General features: G+C 41.0%; 1 protein-coding gene across 3 annotated transcripts in view; it reads left to right on the forward strand.

The window, feature by feature from the left end:
• Positions 1 to 20,336, forward strand: part of stat3 (signal transducer and activator of transcription 3 (acute-phase response factor)) — a 63,435-nt gene that overhangs the window by 33,573 nt on the left and 9,526 nt on the right. For all 3 annotated transcript variants that reach the window (XM_068013420.1, XM_068013423.1, XM_068013421.1), the window contains 13 exons: positions 3,124 to 3,216; positions 7,754 to 7,835; positions 7,987 to 8,081; positions 8,218 to 8,369; positions 8,502 to 8,660; positions 9,647 to 9,739; positions 10,638 to 10,697; positions 12,730 to 12,759; positions 14,201 to 14,294; positions 16,845 to 16,892; positions 17,744 to 17,827; positions 18,377 to 18,475; positions 19,597 to 19,732. In XM_068013420.1, coding sequence (XP_067869521.1) covers positions 3,124 to 3,216; positions 7,754 to 7,835; positions 7,987 to 8,081; positions 8,218 to 8,369; positions 8,502 to 8,660; positions 9,647 to 9,739; positions 10,638 to 10,697; positions 12,730 to 12,759; positions 14,201 to 14,294; positions 16,845 to 16,892; positions 17,744 to 17,827; positions 18,377 to 18,475; positions 19,597 to 19,732 — 1,225 coding nt within the window. The remainder of the gene's footprint in view (positions 1 to 3,123; positions 3,217 to 7,753; positions 7,836 to 7,986; positions 8,082 to 8,217; positions 8,370 to 8,501; positions 8,661 to 9,646; positions 9,740 to 10,637; positions 10,698 to 12,729; positions 12,760 to 14,200; positions 14,295 to 16,844; positions 16,893 to 17,743; positions 17,828 to 18,376; positions 18,476 to 19,596; positions 19,733 to 20,336) is intronic.

The following is a 20,336-nucleotide window of genomic DNA, read 5'->3' on the forward strand; positions in this document are numbered from 1 at the left end:
AAATCCATATACACCACATCCACTGCTCTTCCTTCATCAATGTGTTTTGTCACATCTTCAAAGAATTCAATAAGGCTTGTGAGGCATGACCTGCCCCTCACAAAGCCATGCTGACTGTCTCTAATCAAACCATGCTTTTCCAAATAATCATAAATCCCATCTCTCAGAATCCTCTCCAATAATTTGCCCACTACCGACGTAAGACTAACTGGTCGATAATTCCCAGGGTTATCCCTATTCCCTTTCTTGAACAAGGGAACAACATTTGCCACCCTCCAATCATCCGGTACTACTCCAGTGAACAGTGAGGACGCAAAGATCATCGCCAAAGGCGCAGCAATCTCTTCCCTCGCTTCCCGTAATATCCTTGGGTATATCCCGTCTGGCCCCGGGGACTTATCTGTCCTCATATCATTCAAAATTTCCAGCACATCCTCCCTCTTAACCTCAACCTGTTCGAGCATATCAGCCTGTTCCACGCTGTCCCCACAAACGACCAGGTCCCTCTCACTAGTGAATACTGAAGCAAAGTATTCATTAAGGACCTCCCCTACCTCCTCTGACTCCAGGCACAAGTTCCCTCCACTATCCCTGATCGGCCCTACCCTCACTCTGGCCATCCTCTTGTTCCTCACATAAGTGTAGAATGCCTTGGGATTTTCTTTAATCCTACCCGCCAAGACTTTTTCATGTCCCCTTCTAGCTCTCCTAAGTCCATTCTTCAGTTCCTTCCTGGCTACCTTGTAACTCTCTAGAGCCCTGTCTGATCCTTGCTTCCTCAACCTTAAGTAAGCTTCCTTCTTCCTCTTGACTAGCTGTTCCACATCTCTTGTCATCCAAGGTTCCTTCACCCTACCATCCCTTCTTTGCCTCATTGGGACAAACCTATCCAGCAGACGCAGCAAGTGCTCCCTAAACAACCTCCACATTTCTGTCGTGCATTTCCCTGAGAACATCTGTTCCCAATTTATGCTCCCCAGTTCCTGCCTAATCGCATTGTAATTCCCCCTCCCCCAATTAAATATTTTCCCATCCCGTCCGCTCCTGTCCCTCTCCATGACTATAGTAAAGGTCAGGGAGTTGTGATCACTATCACCGAAATGCGCTCCCACCGAGAGATCTGCCACCTGGCCTGGTTCGTTGCCAAGCACCAAATCCAACATAGCCTCCCCTCTAGTCGGCCTATCTACATATTGAGTCAGGAAACCTTCCTGGACACACCTGACAAAAACTGCTCCATCCAAACTATTTGCACTAAGGAGGTTCCAATCAATATTAGGGAAGTTGAAGTCACCCATGACAACAACCCTGTTACTTCTGAACCTTTCCAAAATCTGCCTCCCAATCTGTTCCTCCATGTCTCTGTTGCTATTGGGGGGGGTCTACAGAAAACTCCCAACAAAGTGACTGCTCCTTTCCTGTTTCTGACTTCCACCCATAATGACTCAGTAGACAAACCCTCCTCGACGACCTCCCTTTCTGCAGCTGTGATACTATCCCTGATTAACAATGCCACTCCCCCACCTCTTTTACCTCCCTCCCTATTCCTTTTGAAACATCTGAACCCCGGAACATCCAACATCCATTCCTGCCCATGTGATATCCACGTCTCCGTAATGGCCACAACATTGTAGCTCCAAGTACTGATCCATGCTCTAAGTTCATCACCCTTATTCCTGACACTTCTTGCGTTAAAATAGACACACTTCAACCCATCATACTGGCTGCAACTTTGCCCTGTCAACTGTCTAACCTTCCTCACAGACTCTCTGCACTCGGTATCTGCCTGTTCAACAGCTACGCCATCCACTGATCCGTGGCTCCGGTTCCCATCCCCCTGCCAAACTAGTTTAAACCCTCCCGAAGAGCTCTAGCAAACCTCCCGCCCAGGATATTGGTGCCCCTCCAGTTCAGATGCAACCCGTCCTTCTTGTACAGTGTGGGATGTTCTCTCAATGGAAGTAGAGCATCACTAGCTCAGATAAGAATTGCTGAATTTATTGTAGCAGCTGATGGGTTTGAGTAACCTTCCCTCCTGCAACTCAAATTAGAAGCAAAATGTTTATCAAATTGGCACCTTAAAATGTGAGGTTGCTGACATGCTTGGCCGCAGAATTTATTTTCTAGCGTTCATGTAGACAGATTTATTTGAGGGAGGAATCTGTCTGGGTTGGAAAATTTTTCAGTGATCTCTGAACCCATTTTACATGTGACATGATTGCAGTGCAGAAACTCAGTATAACTATAGAATCTTTCAGCACAGAAGGAGGCCATTCAGCCCATCGTGCCTGTATCAGTTCTTTAAAAGAACTCTCCAGTTTGTCTTACTCCTCTGTTATTTCTACATAGCCCTGCAAATTTTTTCTTTTTAAATACATATTCAATTCCCTTTTGAAAGTTACTATTGAATCTGCTTCCACCACCCTTTCAAGCATGATTATAACTCTCTCGACAAACAAAAATAAATCTCTCCTCACTCCTGGTTCATTTGACAAATATCTTAAATAGCTAGTTTCAGTAGTACAGAACTTGAGTATTGCTGAAAATAGAGACATTTTGTTAAAACTTTTCGTCTTGCACTTATCAGGACAATTCGCAAGAATACCAATGTAAGGTATGTAAGCAACAAATTTATGCTGTATGAGAAGAGAGGGCTGATTGGTTGGCAGGTGGATTCTGAGTGGTAGAGGCGTTGCCATGGAGTTTGCACCAGTTTATGGTGACTGACAGTTAACTGCCAAGCTTTGTTTTAAATTTAAACCAAGCAGCTTGACTCTGGTCAAGGCTTGCCCTGAGTAATGAACCAGTGACTGGCTGTCACTTATTTTGTTTAGCTGAAACACTGGCACAATGTGTGTACATGTGCTTTCCGTCTGCAAAGTCAGAGTCCACTTGCCAACTAATCAGCACTCTCTTCTCGTACAATATAGATTTGTTCCCTTACATTGGTATTCTTGCGATTTGTCCTGATGAGGGCAAGACAAAAAGCTTTGACAGAATATCTCTATTTTCAGCAATAACTAGTATATCCATTGTGTTATTAGTCTAGTGCTGAATGCGACATATTGCACATTCGGCATACTGACTAACTTGCATCAAATATTCAAAATTTTGTCTTTCTAGCAAGCTGGGCAGTCACCACATCACAGCTCTGTAGTAACTGAGAAACAGCAGATTCTTGAACACAATCTGCAGGATGTACGGAAGAGGGTACAGGTATGTCCATTCGAGTTACTGAAAAATACGGATATAATTTTTGTATTGATTTGAACTGGTCCAGTAGTAAATGAGACATCTTTTATATATTGCTAAATAAACTGAAACCTGTGAACATTACAGTTGCTATTTAAAAATGCAGGGTCTACAAAGCTGAATGGTAGTCAAATGAAAATCTATTTTACGATGGCACAGATGAGGCCTTGCTCAGCATAGGAACTTTTTAACCAGATTTACTGTTTTAGACAAGTGTACTCAGTCGATTGGTGTTATTGAAAATCCTTTCCTGTTAAAGATCTTTAGTAAACTGTTTTATGTAGATTAAAATCTGACATTATTAAAGCCTGAGTATTTGCCCAGTGAATTGTCACGAACAACTGCTTACAAATGATATGAAAATAGTCCCATGTGTATCATAACAGCTTTGCCCTGTGGTGATCCTCAGCTAATATTAGGAACATAGGAACAGAGGTTGGTTGTTCAGCCCCTCCAATCTGTTCTGCCATGTTACTTATGCTGCATTGTTTGTCCACTGAAAGTGAGGTTCTGAGACCCTTAAATTAATTTTTATTTTAAGCCCCTGGTACTCACTTAGCATTGTCTTGCTCTTTATAATTCAAAGCAGTATGAAACAAATTCTGGCTTTCACTTTGAGCAGTATGTTTTAATCTGAAGTTATATTAATGTTAATTTAATCTGTGCCATTGTAAGATTTTGGTCTGGGAGTCGGATACCCAAAGAAGCAGAATTGAAATAATAGGTGGTTTTTAAAGTAATTTATTAATCAGCAACATTTTAAATATAATGATGCATTGTTCAAATAGACAGAAAAGAGATATAACCCATAATGATTAAACAGATTGCTGAACTCTGATCGTCCGGGGGGCTGAACAGTCTTGGCAGATAACCTGACAGATGAGGTAGGCAAGGTGTTGATAAAAAGAACAAAGAACAAAACAAAGAACAAAGATAATTACAGCACAGGAACAGGCCCTTCGGCCCTCCAAGCCTGCGCCGATCCAGATCCTCTCTCTAAACATGTCGCCTATTTTCTAAGGTTCTGTATCTCTTTTCTTCCTGCCCATTCATGTATCTGTCTAGATACATCTTAAAAGACTCCATCGTGTCCGCGTCTACCACCTCCGCTGGCAACGCGTTCCAGGTGCCCACCACCCTCTGCGTAAAGAACTTTCCACGCATATCCCCCCTAAACATTTCCCCTTTCACTTTGAACTCGTGTCCTCTAGTAATTGAAACCCCCACTCTGGGGAAAAAGCCTCTTGCTGTCCACCCTGTCTATACCTCTCATGATTTTGTACACCTCAATCAGGTCCCCCCTCAACCTCCGTCTTTCTAATGAAAATAATCCTAATCTACTCAACCTCTCTTCATAGCTAGCGCCCTCCATACCAGGCAACATACTGGTGAACCTCCTCTGCACCCTCTCCAAAGCATCCACATCCTTTTGATAATGTGGCGACCAGAACTGTACGCAGTATTCCAAATGTGGCCGAACCAAAGTCCTATACAACTGTAACATGACCTGCCAACTCTTGTACTCAATGCCCCGTCCGATGAAGGAAAGCATGCCGTATGCCTTCTTGACCACTCTATTTACCTGCGTTGCCACCTTCAGGGAACAGTGGACCTGAACACCCAAATCTCTCTGGACATCAATTTTCCCCAGGACTTTTCCATTTACTGTATAGTTCACTCTTGAATTGGATCTTCCAAAATGCATCACCTCGCATTTGCCCTGATTGAACTCCATCTGCCATTTCTCTGCCCAACTCTCTAATCTATCTATATTCTGCTGTATTCTCTGACAGTCCCCTTCACTATCTGCTACTCCACCAATCTTAGTGTCGTCTGCAAACTTGCTAATCAGTCCACCTATACTTTCCTCCAAATCATTAATGTATATCACAAACAACAGTGGTCCCAGCACGGATCCCTGTGGAACACCACTGGTCACACGTCTCCATTTTGAGAAACTCCCCTCTACTGCTACTCTCTGTCTCCTGTTGCCCAGCCAGTTCTTTATCCATCTAGCTAGTACACCTTGGACCCCAAGCGCCTTCACTTTCTCCATCAGCCTGCCATGGGGAACCTTATCAAACGCCTTACTGAAGTCCATGTATATGACATCGACAGCCCTTCCCTCATCAATCAACTTTGTCACTTCCTCAAAAAATGATGGTCTCTTCAGTCCTCAGGGTCCCCAGTCATCTTGAGCTAACCAAAGAATTAGGCTTTATTTCTTGGGGTTGGTACCCGTTCACCAAGGGACAGGTACTAAAAGTGAACCCAGGCTCACAAAATCGTTACAGTGCAGAAGGAGGCCATTTGGCCCGTCATGTCTGCACTAGCTGTCTGAGCAATTCACTCAGTTCTATTCCCCTGCCTTTTCCCTGTAACCCTGCAGATTCTTCCTTTTCATATAACTGTCTAAGTCCCTTTTCAATGTTTCAATTGAAACAATCTCCACCACACTGTCAGGCAGTTCATTCCAGACCTTAACCACTCACTGCATGAAAACAGTTTTTTATCATGTCACTTTTGCTTCTCTTAAGTGCTTTAGATCTGTGCCCTCTTGTTCTCGATCCCTTCACCAATAGGAACAGTTTCTTTCTATTGACTGTCCAGACCCCTCAGCCTTCTCTTCTGCACTGAAAACAGCCCTAACTTCTCCAATCTATCTTCATAACTGGAGTTCCTCATTCCTGGAACCATTCTCGTGAATCTTCTGTACTGTCCCCAATGCCCTCGCGTGTTTCCTGAAGTGCGGCGCCCAGAATGGGATGCAGTACTCCAGCTGAGGCCAAACTAGTGTCTTAGACAAGTTCAACGTAACTTCCTTGCTTTTGTATTCTATGCCCCTATTAATAAAGCCCAGGATACTATATGCTTTATTAACCACTCTCTCAACCTTCCTGACACCTTCAATGACATATGCACATATATCCTCACGTCCCTCTACTCCTGCACCCCTTTAGAATTGTACCCTTTATTTTATGTTGTCTTTCGATGTTCTTTCTACCAAAATGAATCATTTCATATTTTTCTGCATTGAAGCTCATCTACCACCTGTCTGCCCATTCCACTAACTTGTCTGTCCTTTTGGAGTTCTACACTAGCCTCACAGTTCACAATGCTTCCAAGTTTTGTATCGTTTGCAAACTCTGAAATTGTGCTCTGTACACCAAGGTCTGGGTCATTAATATATATCAGGAAAAGCAAGGGTCCCAACACTGACCCTTGGGGATTTCCACTACAGATTTTCCTGCAGCCCAGAAAACATCCATTAACCGCTAATCTTTGTTTCCTGTCACTCAGCCAATTCTGTATCCATGTTGCTACTGTCCCTTTTATTCCATGCTGACAAGTCTGTTGTGTGCCACTGTATCAAAGGCCTTTTGAAAGTGCCTGTACACCATATCAACTGCATTGCCCTCATCAGCCCTCTCAGCTGCTACTTCGGGTTTGTTAAGCATGAGTTTCCCTTAAGAAATCCACGCTGGCTTTCTTTTAAGGCTGCGTTTGCTGACAACGCAGCCACTATGTGGCGCTGCACTGGCACATGAGCAAATGCAGCCTGTTCAACTAAAACGTCCAGGCTGTTGCCAGGACGAAAGATGGCACTGCTCAAATAATCACACGAAGGCAGCGTAAACACATGGCCGGAGAGAGCAGGCGGGGGGAATGGCTGGAGTGATCGGGGGGGGTGGATTGCCGGAGAGAGCGGGCGGTGGGGTGGGGGAGAGAAATGGCCGGAGAGAGCGGGGGGTGGGTGGGGGTGGGAATGGCCAGAGAAAGCGGGCGGGGGAATAGGAGGAGAGCGCACCCGCCGCCACCAAGGTCTTCGGCTGCTTTCCCCCCCCCCCCCTCCCCCCGCGCTCTCCCCCACACCCCGCTCTCTCCCCCGCATTATGCGATGATGTCATCTGGACATGCGTATACCAGTCCTGACGTTTTACGTGATGCCGTCATCCTCGCCTGCACCAACTGGTCCTGGCAATACGGAATGCAGCGCACGTGCAGAGAGCGGGAGTCCGTTTGCGCAGGTTGGTGCAGTCGGATTACATCCCCACCAGCTGCGTTGTCAAGAATCACTATTCTTTTACTGAATCTGCATTTGCCCATGTGACCTCCCATGCACCTCACTCTGCACCCTGAAGTCACCTTTCACTTTATCTCATGCTTGGTATCATTTCTAAACTGCCAGACACTTGTCTAACGAAGTTATGAGGCTCCATGTTAGAGGCCTTAGGAATGTCTTGTTTCAGATCCTGCGATAGAGTCTTCACCTTGGCAGAGGTATCAGGCCTACACTGTCCTAGCACCTGCTATAGAATCTTAATGAGAGAGCAATTTCTATAAGATGCAATTAATTTCTTCTTGTTTTATAATGTTATTAGACAGCTATTTCTTAGACTGTTCAGAAATAATGTGGATTAAAATTAGTTTTGTTTTAAATGAGGTTTGAAACTTAGCATGTCTTGGCAAATGAAAGGCATACATGTATTTTGTTTTGCAGGATCTTGAACACAAGATTAAAGTACTGGAAAACCTACAGGATGATTTTGATTTTAACTACAAGACCCTGAAAAGCCAAGGAGGTGAGTGGTACTGATAACTGGTTTAAAAGGATTCAGTAGTAATAGTATGAAGTAAATGAATAATAGGGTTGTGTCTAGAAATGAGTTAATTGAAATTACATTGCAGCCTCACATCTCTTTGAAAACTACTTTCTGGTCTAAATGTTAACAGATGTGCAAGACTTGAATGGGAATTCACAAGCGGCAACAAGGCAGAAGATGGCACAACTGGAACAGATGTTGACTGCTTTGGATCAGATGAGAAGGGTACAGTTCTTTTTTTTTTTAAAAAACATGGTTAATCTTCAGGAATGTTTCTATTTTACTTATTGTAAACCTGTTTCTCAATTCAAATTTTTCAAAGTAATTTTTATTCTTGTCATAAAATCTTCCTTTCTAACAGCAAATAGTCACTGACCTAGCTGCCCTCCTGTCGACTATGGAGTTTGTACAAAAGACATTGACTGATGAAGAATTGGCTGACTGGAAAAGGCGGCAACAAATAGCATGTATAGGAGGTCCGCCCAACATCTGTCTTGACCGTCTTGAAAACTGGTATGAAATATATTGATAACTGAAAAGCATTTTTAATATTGCCATTTGTGTATGTGAGATATTTTATTGGAGGATGATTACAGATCAAATGTCCACTTGGCACAGTGTATATTTTGTTTCGCCCATTAACAGGATTACATCTTTGGCTGAGTCTCAGCTCCAAACACGTCAGCAGATTAAGAAACTGGAAGAACTACAGCAAAAGGTTTCGTACAAAGGTGATCCTATTGTTCACCACAGACCTGTGCTGGAGGAGAGAATTGTTGACTTATTTAGGAGCTTAATTAAAAGGTACTTTGATTTTGTGCATGTTGATCTTTCTTTCTGATCTTATGCAATCCTTTGCTCTGTATTAAAATTATTCTAAGCCCTGTGGGAATGCATTGTAAGTTGGTATTTATAAATAGAATTATGAAAAATGATATTCATCTGACATAGTAAAATGTTAAGGGAATTTTCCACCCTGGCATTTAAATATATGCTTCGTATTTAAAACTACTTTAGCAAACTGGATTTAATTTGAGTTTCCTACTCTCCCTCGCCTCTTGTGCTGCATTATATCATCTTGAGTTCAGATGAGAACAGCTGGTGACTGTGGACTTTTCCACATCTTTTACCAAACTATTTGTCGTAACAGTACAAGATGCATGAAAGCAACAATAGAATGAACCTGAGCTGATTACTATTCCCAACTTGTATCCTTTGTGAAACATTTTTGGTGTTCTGTGCTATGGGCAAGTATTCACTCGCAATTGAGTTTAGAAAGCCAAAATTCCTTTGCCGCACAACTGAGAGAAACAAGCCATTAACCCCATTTGTCTTGAGATGGGTGTAAATCCAGATCATAGAGGGGAAAGTGCCATATGTTGATCCATTAAACAACTGTTTTTCCCAATATAATAAAAGCAAAATACTGCAAATGCTGGAAATCTGAAATTAAAAACAAGAAATGCTAGAAGTGCTCAGCAGGTCAGGCAGCATCTATGGAGAGAGAAACAGAGTTAACGTTTCAGGTCTGTGACCTTTCATCAGAACCCAACTCAGCTAGTTACAATTTTTCCCTTTCTTCACTGCCACTTGCTGCTGTTAACAATTTTAAAAAGATCAATAACTGGGAAATGATTAACTACCTGCACCATCGAAGCTGGAGTTCAAATAAGCTCATTCCATAATACATTGGCACAGTCCTACCAGCGTACCATCAAATACGTTAAATTGAACGTCAGTTGGTCAGTCTTGTACAGTTGCAGATTTATTTAACCTGTTTCTGTTTGCAGTGCTTTTGTTGTGGAGAGACAGCCATGCATGCCAATGCATCCAGACCGTCCCCTCGTGATCAAAACAGGCGTGCAGTTCACAACAAAAGTGAGGTAGGTAGAAAAATATTTATTGAAAGTATGTCAGTCATGGTAGCACTCAACAGTAAAAGCATCAAGTGGGTTCTGTTAGCCAGTGCACTTCTGGATTGTTAGATATCAGTTTTGATTCTTTGGCTGATTGAATTGGTTTGTATTTGGGAAAGAGATTGTTTAAAAGAAGAAATCAACAGTACAATTTCAAGTAATCATTGCTAGGAATTTAATACTTGAGTGATTTGCCTTCACTACTATGTTAAATTTTCATCAGTTAATATCTAGGGATTTGATTTGGTTTCATGTCTACAATTAAAGCATCACCTTGGCTCAGTGGTAGCAGTCTCATTTCATGAAAGTTGAGAGTTCAAGCTTCATTACAGAACTCTAGGACATAATCTAAGTTGATGCTGCTTCAGCTGAGTACTGAGTGAGTACTGCGTTGTTGAAAGTAGAATGTGGATTCACATAAGGCTGCAGTTGTCTGCAACTGGTGTGAAACCCATGCAAGTGAAATCCTGTCTTGAGAGTGGGTCTCACATTGCTTGTTTTTAATGTGCTCAGGACCCCATGGCAGATTGTGACATCAAAATTTACCTTACTGTGCAACTAAAGTCACTTTGCATTCAAGTGAAAGTGGCAGAATGACTTTCATGATCATCTTTCAAGTAAAGATTTAGGTAACCTGACTCAATTTGGTTCTGCAGTGAGGTAATTTCCCTAATATAAAGCAACTGTTACAGTAATAAGTAGTTTCCTGGTGTTAACTGTATGCATTTTTATATATTTTGCCTAAAAAGTTTTGTGCATTTGGTCTGCAGTTCCTGCAGATTGTTTGCATACATAATTGCATTTATGCTTCAATCTGTCATAACTATCACACTTATTAAACCTAATGCACACTTTCTGTTCACAGGTTGCTGGTTAAATTTCCTGAGTTGAATTATCAGCTTAAAATCAAGGTTGCCATTGACAAGTGAGTGCAAATAAACTGATATACCACTCAATATATTTGTATGTGAACTCTGGAAGTATTTTTTGCTGGTGATGTGTATTGCTGCACCTTCTAACAGTTGACCTCCTTCATCTTAAGGGTATGATTCCCTCTCAGTACTATAATAATTTTTGCCTACAGTGGTATATATGCTGTTTCATGTACTTTTTACAAAGCTTTAATTAGTATGGTGTTGCTGTTTTATAGTAATGCACACTTGTTTTTAGGTGGTCCACTAAGTCTGATAGAATGACAGATATAATAGTGAACCTATTGTGTGTCATACATCAGGAGGCCTTGGAACAGTCAACTTATTAGGGCTAACAACACAGTCTCAGCAGCACCTACACATGAATGCATTAATCCCGCCCAACAATTTGAGGTCAATTTATTCACGTAACTTGATACATTCCTAGTGCTTTGTGGAATGTGCTGAGGTCCTGGATAGGATTTCCTACATGAGCATCACTATAAATTGGAAGAACTGTTGTTCAAGGAAAAATAGAATCAGTGGCCCAATTGTCCACAGAGAATTTTTTAAAGTATTGACCCTAAAAAGACAAATCGAATGTTGGCCTTTTTCTCAAGGGCGCTGGAATACAAAAAGGACTAAGTCATGTTTCATTTGTACAGAGCCTTGATCAAAGCCCCTCTGGATTACTGCACTTAATTTTGGGCAAACAAGGGTGTGTTGGTCTTGGGAGAAGATACAGTACAGGTTAAAAGACTTAGTGTTAAATTACGAGGGCAGTTTGCATTAAAGGCCTGCTTAGGTCAGGAAAAAGAACCCGACTGAACCACAGCAGGCCCGAGCCCGACCCGACCATCCCTTCACTTACCTCCCTGACAGCGAACCTGCAGCGCATGCGTGATGACGTCATGGTGATGTCACTCACTCACTGCGCAGACTCAGTTTCGTCCCGGACTCCCAGCTCAGGTAATTTTTAAAAATTTCAATACTTACCAGCAGAGCACTTACCGTGTGTGTCCGGCCCGACCTGAACCCGACATGTCGTCGGGTCCCGTCTGGTTCGGGTCGGGTAGCAAGCCTTTAGTTTGCATAAATTTGGCTTGTGTACCCTTGAATTTATATGGTTGAGAGGTGATAAGAGTGACGTGTTTAAAATGGTAAAGGGATTTGATAGGATAGATACAGAGAAACCATTTCCTCTGGGGGAATCCAGAACAAGAGGGGCACAATCTTAAAGTGAGAGCTTGACCAATTAGAAGTGACATTAAGAAGCACTTTTTCACACAAATGATGAGAAATCCAGAACTCACTCTGCCAAACGGCTGTGGATACTTAGTCAATTGATGTTTTCAAGATGGATTTTTATTAAGCAAGGGTTTTAGGATTTGGAGAAAGGTGGCTAAAGGGAATTGAAATACAGATTAGTCATGATCTAATTGAATGGAAGCACATGCTTGAAGGGCTGAATGGCCTACTCCTGTTCCTATGTTACTCCTCATCAACAGGTGCTGAGTGGCTGGTGTTCTGCTCAGGTGTTCCAGTTGCATTTTGGAAGTTTAAGCCTCATCAAAACACATTCTCTATCTTTTAATTAGTATTTTGAACAGCTCAGGGTGCCAGCAGGGCTTCAGACAGAAATTGGGGGCGCAGAGCACATCAAAGCCAGTTGAGCTTCATTGTCTGATTATTGATTGTAGCCAACACCCAATGCATTGAGTCTGCTGGTATGGATGAGGCTATTTTGGAAGGGACGATTTGGTGTACTTTTTCAATATGTTGCCCGTCGAGTCATGTCAGTAACTGGTTCTATTGCCAGCTTCCAAGCATAGTGTTATTGTTGTAACCATTTCTCAGTTGTCTTAATATGGCTTTTTTAGTCGGGGAAAATAAGCTAATTTATAAAATGTAATAAAACTTCAAAAAAAAATTGTCGTTCAGTTTCCAAAATGTTAATTTGAATTACTTGCCATTTCATTTCTGTATTCACACGGCCACTGACCTAAGCGAATATATATTTAGTATTTCCTTTCATTTTTATTCCAGGGATTCTGGAGATGGTTCTGCACTGAGAGGGTGAGTTTTTTCCCGTTTATCATCTCTTTACTGGAAGCCAAATGTCATTTTGGGGCTTTTTGTTAGTGTTTGCTGTGTATAGTTTCCATAACCTCTAATTTACAACCTTATTGTGCTGTGACCAAGAGTAACCTGTCATAGAAATAACAATTGCCCTTTCACTGAAAAACTGGAAGTTGTATAGATTGCCCACCATGCACTCATGTCCCCTCCAGGGGTGCTAGACAGTGCCAGACATCATCGTTCAGACTAAAAGTACAAGTTGAATTTATTTACACACCAGGAATAGAAAACAGTAGTAACTTTGTGGTACAAAGATTCAAATCTGTTGAATATATTGCAAGACTTTCTGGCATGATATCTGTACATGAACAAAGCCTTTCCATTCTTCTTTGGTGTGCAACCAAACTGAAGATACAGTAAACACTGAGCAGTGTTATACCTGCCTAAGAGGCCTTTGAGCACAGAACAGTTAAAGAAACAAAAAGGTATCTTGGATATAGAGCCACGTGAGTAAGGTCAGTGCCTTGTCTAGTGTTTTCATAGCAAAGGTTGTTTGTAATTTTGTTCTCTGGATGTGAGTGATGCTGGCAAGGCTCTATTTATTGTCCATCCCTAATTACCCTGAACTACATGAATTACTGGGCCACTTCAGAAGACATTCTTTACATCTCAGATTGGAATCAACAAATAAAATGTGCATGGTCTTTCAGAGGACCCATAATTTGGTTAGCTAGGGTTACGAACTAAATGCATTTGTGAAGCTGCAGAAACTGTTTCTTTGTGCTTTCTTTGAGGCACCGCTAGTTGACTTCCATTTAAAATTCACAATACATTAGCCTAGAAAAAATAGAATAATTTGAGTTTTCTTAACATTTCAGTTTAAAATAGTGGACAACAATTTGATGCAACTACATTAAGCATTCATACAGAGACACTGCTTATTGTTTATTCCCAGGTTCAATAATGCAAATAGTGTATTTCTTTTTGGATTGTACTTGGTCGTGCTGCTGGTCCAGGATTCATAATAGACACATGGCTACCTTCAATCTAACTACGGCATTTTAGATGTTTTCAAAGTTTACGTATTTACACAGAACTCTGTCTTTGCACTCTATTGTTTTGTGTTTAAAAGCTTTAGTAATATTTTGATAACTTTCAAGTTGCAGAATTACTGTGCAGATGGAATAAGCACCATATCAAGTTCAGCTTGTGGCAAAGCAACTATAACTAGTTGTAGCATGCTTCAGGGTGCATATCATGTTGGATTTCTCTTGGTTTGACTGAGAAAACTGCTGGTCGCAAAGTAACTTTTTATTAAAGTGAGGATTAAAATTCATTAAGCAGAAAAAAAAAAATCTGGCACTAGAATGTGTTCTCTATATAGTACTGGAGTACCGGCTTGAATGTCAGTTACCGTTGTATCATATCTTCAACTTAGGTCACGGAAATTCAACATATTGGGAACCAATACAAAAGTTATGAATATGGAAGAATCAAACAATGGAAGTCTGTCAGCAGAGTTTAAGCATTTGGTAAGTATCGTGGAGAAACTGCTCTTAAATAAATTTTATAAACTATTTACAAGTAGCTATCTATATCAATATTAAGTAAAAATGCTCTGTGATGACTACAAAATAACAGTTGGCAAGTATATGTTTAAAAAACTTAGTTCATATTGCTGGCAAAGTATCTTAAGCATGTGTGAGAATTCAAAGCAACTATACGGGGCTGCATTTTAAGAGTTGGCCACTGAAGTAGGTGGCGGACGAAAGAAAATGCGACCTGCCTGTACGCACGCCACGTCTCTGAGCCGCTGCGATTTCAAACGTGGTGGCTCGTTAGTGTGGCCACAGTACCTGCCCCCCCGCGATGATGTGGAGCGGGTGGGTGAGCTGCCGCAGGCAAAGAAGTCTGGCGCCAATGCACAGGCGCTAGCGCCATTTTTAAGGACCTACAGTACTCCTTGGATGTTTAAAAATTGAAGGGACAGGTAAGTGGAATTTCCACAAAACCAATGTCAATGAACTTTAAATGCAATACCCCCCCCCCCACCAAAAATGGCATTTCCCGACATATGTGCCCTTTTTCTCCCCCGGAATTTGAATATTGACAATTTGAACCCCCTCCCCCCCCTGCCACCCAAACAGGTGTCGCGCCACGTTTCCCTGAATGGGGATTCGAAGGCACGGCATTGTCGGCTGCCTGAATGAAGATCGGTGCGGTGATTAAGGAGGCAACGGGACCCTCATTAAATCAGGTATGTAAATTAGTTTACATATTGAAATAGGGATCCCATCGCCGAGCAGAGGGGTGACTGCTACGAGGCCTCGCCGCCGCCGCTGAGATTGGCAAAAGGCTTGCCACTGTTGGTGTCAGTGGTGGGCCTCCGCTGCACCAATTATCATTGCCCCCCCCCCACCATTCCCGACAGCAGAGGGGCTTTAAAATCCAGCCCATGGTGTGGCGTGGGTGGTTCTCTGTCCCATGGTGATCACACAATGGCCCAGGACGTGGCTACTTCACACTACCTCTGTTTTAGAAAAAGACATTCAATTCTGGAATGTGTAAGATGGGTTTCATTAACACCTTTTGGCTTTGTAGATTTGTCTTTTGTCTTTGTTAGACTGTTTGAAAACACTAAAGGCTAATCCCTGTTTTCTTTGGCCATTTTGGACTATTCACTTCTTTAAAATAAAGTTTCATTTTTTTTAAAGATCGTCTGTTTTTTCATAACTCTTTAGAGTTGGTCCATGAATATTGTGTAGTCACACTTCTGATATGTGTGACACAATGTTGGTATAAAACTGCACCTCCCCACCTTTTCTGCTGCCTGTACTTTTTGATGTATCATTGCAGTTCAAGAATCCAGTGATATAAAGATTTTTAATTGAGCGTGATTAGCAAAGCATATCGGATCTTGGGCTGCAAAAGCAGAGAAGTTAAGCTGAACATTTATAAAGCTCTGGTTACGTCCTAAATAGAACGCTGCGTCCAGTTCTGGTCGTTAGACTTGAGGAAGGATGTGAGGGTCCATGAGACAGTGCAGAGGAGATTTACCAGAATGGTTGCAGGGATTGGAGATTTTGGTTAGGTCAGGTTGGAAAAGCTGGTGGTGTTTTCCTTGGAGCAAAGGAGATTGAAGGGAGATTTGATAGAGGTGGGCAAGATTTATGACGGGCTTAGATAAGATGGACAAGGGTAAAAACAGTTCCCATTAACTGATGGTACAAGAACTGGAAGACACACTTTGAAGTAAGTAAAAGCAAAATAGTGCAGATGTTGGAAATCTGAAATAAAAACAACAAATGCTGGAAATACTCAGCAGGTCTAGCAGCATCTGTGTAGAGAGAAGCAAAGTTAACGTTTCAGGTTTTGAAACGTTAACTCGGCTTCTCTCTCCACAGATGCTGTCAGACCTGCTGAGTATTTCCAGCATTTGTTGTTTTTATTATGACACAGATTGAAGGTTTTCTGCAAGAGAAGAGGGTGGTGGAAGTAGAAACAATCTGTGATTTCCAAAGGAAATTGGATGGTCACTTGAAGGAAATAAACTTAGTGCTACAGGGATCAAGCAGCGGAGTGGGATTGACTGGATTGCTCGGCGGAGAGCTGGCCTGGACTCAGTGAGCCAAATGGCTGCCTCCTGTACTGTAAATGACTGTGATTCTAATATTCCATTTTCTTACCATGCATGTGGCCAAATTTTATGCTAAATGTAACAATTTAAAGGACATCCATAAACGGCTTAAGCCATGCTGAAATTGAAGGAGCATCAAATTAGAAGGGATATTGAACCAACTGACGTAAGGTGAACTGATCACTTGCAGACTAAGTCCTTGCATCATCCAGTGGAGCGTATTCCTGTTTCATGATAAACTGCAGGATTCACAAAGTCACTTCGTTAATACAAGCTCTATAATTTGACATGGTTAAGTATATTTGATATGGTTCGGTGTACTGTCTGTAATAGTATAACAGTCAGAATCTGAAAAACATTTCCATCAGGCACTCCAGTATAACATCTTATGTTATCCGAGTAATGACTGTGTATTTGCTGATGAATATGATGTTTTTCCTTCCAGACGCTAAGAGAGCAGAGATGTGGAAATGGAGGCAGAGCTAGTAGTGATGTAAGTGCAGATTTCAAATGTACAATTTCTTGCAAATAGAAGTTTTCCAGTGTACAGTTCTGTTCCAATGCACTTAACTCCTGCATCCAAGCATTAGTATTTCTGTTTCCTATTATGATAGTTTGCTGTTTATAAATCTAGGAGTATCCTAAGTTCCATTGCATGGGTACTCCTAGTTCTGGTTTATGTACTTGGAGATAGAAATGATTAATTTACTGCCCAGTTTTTTTGTCTGAGGCTTTCCTAATTGTGGAAAATACCTCCTAATTTCCTCCCAGAGGAGTTGTCGTTACTGCGCCCCATAGTAACCAGCATTTGATACTACACGTGTTCCAACAGCAATTAATATAGAGGAAGAGTGTGCTGTATTACTGGAGGGTTTGTTGATTTTTTAACAGCTTTAAAGTGCTTTGCATAAGAGATGAGTTAGAGTAATTATTCTATCTGGAACACTGTTTACTTATTAAGGGGCGATGGTGGCGTTGTGGTCACTTCACTGAACTAGTCATGCCCTTGGGTATAGGTTCAAATTCCACCACAGCAGCTGGTGGAATCTAAATTCAGTTACTTAATTAAAAAACATCTGGAATTGAAAGCTAGTCTTAGTTTCATGTCATAAAAACCCATCTGGTTCACTAATGTCCTTTTAGGGAAGGAAATCTGCCCTCCTCACCTGGTCTGGCCGACATGTGATTCCAAACCCACAGCAATGTGGTTGACTCTTAACTGCTTTCTGAAATGGCCTAGCAAGCCACTCAGTTGTCAAAGGCAATTACCTTGCCAGCAACGTCCACATCCTAATGAAAGAAGAGTAAAAAATTTTAGCAATTGTTTCCATATTTTTGTTTCAGGCTTCCCTCATTGTCACTGAAGAGCTGCATCTGATAACCTTTGAGACAGAAGTTTATCATCAAGGACTTAAAATTGATTTGGAGGTGTGTTAGCAGTAATATTGCAACATCTGTTATTTTAGTTAATTTATTCCATCTTTTCTATTGCTTGCATTTGTATTAAGTAGTTCATTTGTTTTAAAATTACTTTTTGCTTGCTAACAGTCTAAGTTATGTTCTGTTGAGCACATCTACGTCTTAACAGACTTTTATGGCACAACTTTGTGTATCCAACATTTGTAATTATACCATCAGCAATCTCCTGCCTTAACTTTGTAAATTGCATCAAGCATTCTGCCATGCACTTAGATATGTTGATGGGTTAAGCAGGCTGAACATTCAAGATACTTAATCCGACATCTGTTTTACGGCGGCATATGATACATGTGTCACCACTAGCAGTGTAGAAGGAAACGGGGGAGGCTGAATTAGAGATTCCTCCTTTTGTTTTGCAACTTTTTTTTTCAGGCGATAATACTCTGGTGTACCCTTTTGAAGAAAGCACAATGAAATATGGTGTTTTCTTTAAAATCTACAGCGTTTGTAACAATTTTTTACGTGCAGTATTAACCACCTGTATAAATTCTTCAACAGACCTCTTCACTACCAGTTGTGGTAATCTCCAACATCTGTCAGATGCCAAATGCTTGGGCCTCAATCCTTTGGTATAATATGTTGACCAATAACCCAAAGGTATGAAACTCATCTGTTGCTTCAATTATGAGTTGTTTGGTTTAGTTTGGAAGGGAGCATTAAGAGCAGTATGTACATTAAGATATTGAGTAATATAATGTGGAAACTTGTATGTCCCATTTAGGGAAGTGTCTAACCATAAGCACACCTTATCTGAACTGTTGGGATATGTGGTCAATAATTGAGCTCAGCTTTGGCTCATTGTCAACATGTTCACTGCTGAGTCAAAAGGTCATGTGTTCAAGCCCATTCTAATAACCTGAGCGCACAATCTAGGTTAAAGTTAATGGAAATAAAGATTGGGAGAGATGTAAAACACGCTGTTGATACGCTATCACCCGTTTTTACACTTAATGTGCAATCAAGATCTGCTTCTAGGTTTCTAGAGATCTTCGATTTGATGGTTATCTGAGTTTAATATAGTCTGAGTCAATAAACACAGTCAACCTTGTAATCTAATCATTGTTAGCATGCTATTGAACAGAGTTTCTTTCAAAAGTTTAATCTGCTACTCGTGACTGCAGCCAATATTTCCATGTTCCTGTAACTAAAAACTAAAACTCAATCATCTTTCAAACTTGGAACACTTAAGAAATTAGTGAATGACTTTTCACCTATTGTCATAGTTCTAAAACTGTACTTTCTGAAGTACAATTCAGAAAGGATGAAGTATTTGCCTTGATCAGTTTTTTTTTTTACTTACCTGAAGTGCACTTTTAAAAAATGTTTTAACCGTTGCAAATTTTTGCACCATTTTTGGGGGTTGGGGCTGTATAGATTGTTGTGAACACTGATTAAGTGTTATGAAAGTAATGTGAATTGACAGTTGACTTTTGGCAAAAGCTCTATTATATTTGATTTAAAATTTATATTATACTTTAAATTATTTGGAGATAGGTAAATATTTTTGATTACCTGATCAAAGTTTAGTGCATTTAATGATAAAGTCACTGTCTGTATATCAAAGTTGTAGGTAATAAATCTACAAGATGTAACAAATTTAGTTCAGTTGGTAAAAGTACCAACTAATGTAAAAAAAATTTAAACCAATACCATTACCACATGGCTATAAAATGACCTGCATGGTGTTAGGATATTTATTACATCTTGTTTTGAAACAGAATGTGAACTTTTTCACAAAACCACCAGTTGCCACCTGGGACCAAGTAGCAGAGATTCTGAGTTGGCAGTTTTCTTCTACCACAAAAAGAGGCCTGAACATGGAACAGCTGGGGACACTGGCCGAGAAGTTGCTTGGTGAGTAATAGAAAACTTGTCATTGACGTTGCACCAGGAGGTAGGACATCTGAGTGCTCAATTTATCAGAAATGTTCTCTGCTATTTTAGCCAGTTACTGGTTTAAATCTCCACTGGAACAGTACAGAGGCAGTTGTGTCTGTTCGAATTAAGAAATTAAATATAGCTTACCGATCCAAGGTTGCTTAAAAAACCTGATTTATTTTCCAGCATTTGAAACTGGTACCGAGTATATATTTCGCATACTGTGCGGTCTAGCATGAATGCTAAAAATGCTAAACCTATTTGCAATCCCCATACCAATATTAAAAATGTTGTCTTATTGGAGATCTGTCCTTCTGATTAAATAGTAAATCAGGCTGCTGTCTGTTCAAGATCCTGTGGCACTACTCAAAGAAGTACCGAGAGTTCTCCCAGTCTCCCAAGCCAATGTTCAACAAATACTGCCAAAAGTTATAGGTTAATTGATTTCATTATTACGTGGAATCTTGCTGGTGCAGGGTGCCGTCATGTATCCCTGTAAAGCAAGAGTCCGTGCAGTCTAGAAAATAATTCACTCAAGTGTTTAGGGCCAGTTCAACAAAGTGAAAAGCTGCTATACAAA

This window comes from Heterodontus francisci, chromosome 33 (genome assembly GCF_036365525.1).
Source record: "Heterodontus francisci isolate sHetFra1 chromosome 33, sHetFra1.hap1, whole genome shotgun sequence".
Classification (NCBI taxonomy): Eukaryota; Metazoa; Chordata; class Chondrichthyes; order Heterodontiformes; family Heterodontidae; genus Heterodontus; species Heterodontus francisci.